We start from the raw sequence: 2,016 nt of genomic DNA, 5'->3' as shown, positions 1-2,016 counted from the left end.
ATTATTTCCTTTTTGCTTTATTTAATTTCTAATTTCATGACTACGCTTGCTTCCTTATGTAATAGGGAAAATGATAGCACTGTTGAGTGGGATTATGGCAAGCACTATGTGAGTGCACGTGTGTAAAATAGTGCATCAACATCTATCTCTGTCTATATATACTGCATTTAGAGTACATTGATATTATGCTATTTTCATGTAAGCTATTATTATTATTTTGATAATCTTGGCTGCCACCTTATTTGTTTATAATCTCTTAAAGAATATCAATATTATTCTGCATCCTGTATAATTAATAAAATTCCTGGAATACAGGAGAAAGATTATAACTTGAAGGCACCCTCTTTGGCTTAAATTACTACTTCCTACTAACAATGGAATTTGAATAAATCACTTAGCTTTTCAAAACATGAATATATTCATCTCCAAAGTGGAAAAAGTGCCATATATTTCATAGTACTGTTTCAAGCATCCAGCAACATAAATAAAAGTACCTGTAAAATTATATTTTTACACAAATTCCAATATCATCATCAATATTCTCATTATTACTCTTAAAGACAAACTTCAATTTCTGGGTAAATAATATGATTGCTTTCATTATTCCCTTTTATCTTCCTGCTTTCTATTGGATTAAACATAAGATAACCCTACTTTTTACAATGCAGGAAACATGAATTCTAAGACAGATCTTCCAAGACTTCTGACTGCTTAGCTATCTTTCTTGAGGAAAATCCTCAGGACTCGCTCTCTGATCTGCTTGGTCCTGACCCCATAGATTACAGGATTGAGGGCTGGTGGAACAACCACATATAGGTTGGCCAAGAAAATGTGGATATATCGGGGAATATTGTGGCCAAAACGGTGTGTCAAAAAAGAGAAAAATGCTGGTGTGAAAAAGGCCAAGATAACACCAATGTGGGAGCCACAGGTATTGAGAGATTTGAGTCGAGCCTCCCAGGAAGGCAAACAAAATACAGCATAGAGAATCCTGACATAGGAGAAAATAATAAGGAATACATCCAACAATAAGAGAGAAATGTTGCCCAGGCCAAACATAATATTTACTTTGATGCTAGCACAGGCCAGACGGGCAATGCCCATATGCTCACAGTAGGTATGAGGGATGATATGGTGCCCGCAGAAGGGCAGCCTCAGGAGGAGAAATACCAGTGGAGCCACCATACACAAGCTCCGCAGAATAGCAATGACTGCAATGATGCTGATGATTTTGTTGGTGAGGATCATAGTGTACTGAAGGGGTTTACAAATGGCAATGTAGCGGTCAAAGGACATGGCCACCAATACAATGCTCTCCATGGCAGTGAAGAAGTGGATGAAGAACATCTGGGAAAGGCAGCTTTCAAAAGATATGCCCCTGAGGCTGAACCAGAAGATACCCAGCATTTTGGGGATGGTGGCTGTGGACAAGCCCAGGTCAATGGAGTCCAGCATGGCCAGGAAGTAGTACATGGGCTCATGGAGACTATGTTCAGTCTGGATCACAAACAGGACAGCAGCATTCCCCAGGAGTGCAACAAGATACACAAAGAAAAAGGGGAATCCAATCCAGATGTGCGCATCCTCTAGCCCTGGGATGCCCAGTAAAAGGAATGAAGAAGGATGGAACTGAGTGTCATTAGTCATAGACATTCTTTCTGCCACAATTAGCTATTGTATATATCAGAAAGAATTATTGACCTCCTTCTCCACTTCTTTCTTTGTCCAGATTCCTGGCAAAACATAAAAGAACATTTTAATCTTCCATTGTTTCTACTCAGAAAGCAGGTTAAATAATGATTTTACTCAATAATATTGTATTATATACTTCAAAATTGTTGAGACTAAATCTTAAATGTTCTCATCACAAAAATGAAATGATAATTATGTGATGGGATAGAGGCAATAGCTAAAGCTACTGGGGTAATCATATTGTAATATATAAAAGTATCAAATCAGCGTGTTGTACACCTTGAACTTATACAATGTTACATGTCAATTACATCTCAATTTAAA

The 2,016-nt window shown here is 37.5% G+C and overlaps 1 protein-coding gene across 1 annotated transcript; it reads right to left on the bottom strand.

Moving 5' to 3' along the window:
- Positions 1-711: 711 nt before the first annotated feature.
- Positions 712-1,659, bottom strand: LOC124225334 (olfactory receptor 52E8). The gene has a single exon (XM_046637948.1). It carries the CDS (start codon positions 1,651-1,653, stop codon positions 712-714), a length of 942 nt encoding a protein of 313 aa, XP_046493904.1. The 5' UTR covers positions 1,654-1,659.
- Between the last annotated feature and the right edge of the window lie 357 nt (positions 1,660-2,016).

Source organism: Equus quagga, chromosome 14, assembly GCF_021613505.1.
Source record: "Equus quagga isolate Etosha38 chromosome 14, UCLA_HA_Equagga_1.0, whole genome shotgun sequence".
In the NCBI taxonomy this organism is placed as follows: Eukaryota; Metazoa; Chordata; class Mammalia; order Perissodactyla; family Equidae; genus Equus; species Equus quagga.
The sequence above is the reverse complement of the archived record's forward strand: the minus strand, read 5'-3'. Positions and strand labels throughout refer to the sequence as shown.

Bases quoted from the DNA above. Each gene is read 5' to 3' on its own strand.
- LOC124225334 (XM_046637948.1), bottom strand. From the start codon at position 1,653: ATGTCTATGACTAATGACACTCAGTTCCATCCTTCTTCATTCCTTTTA.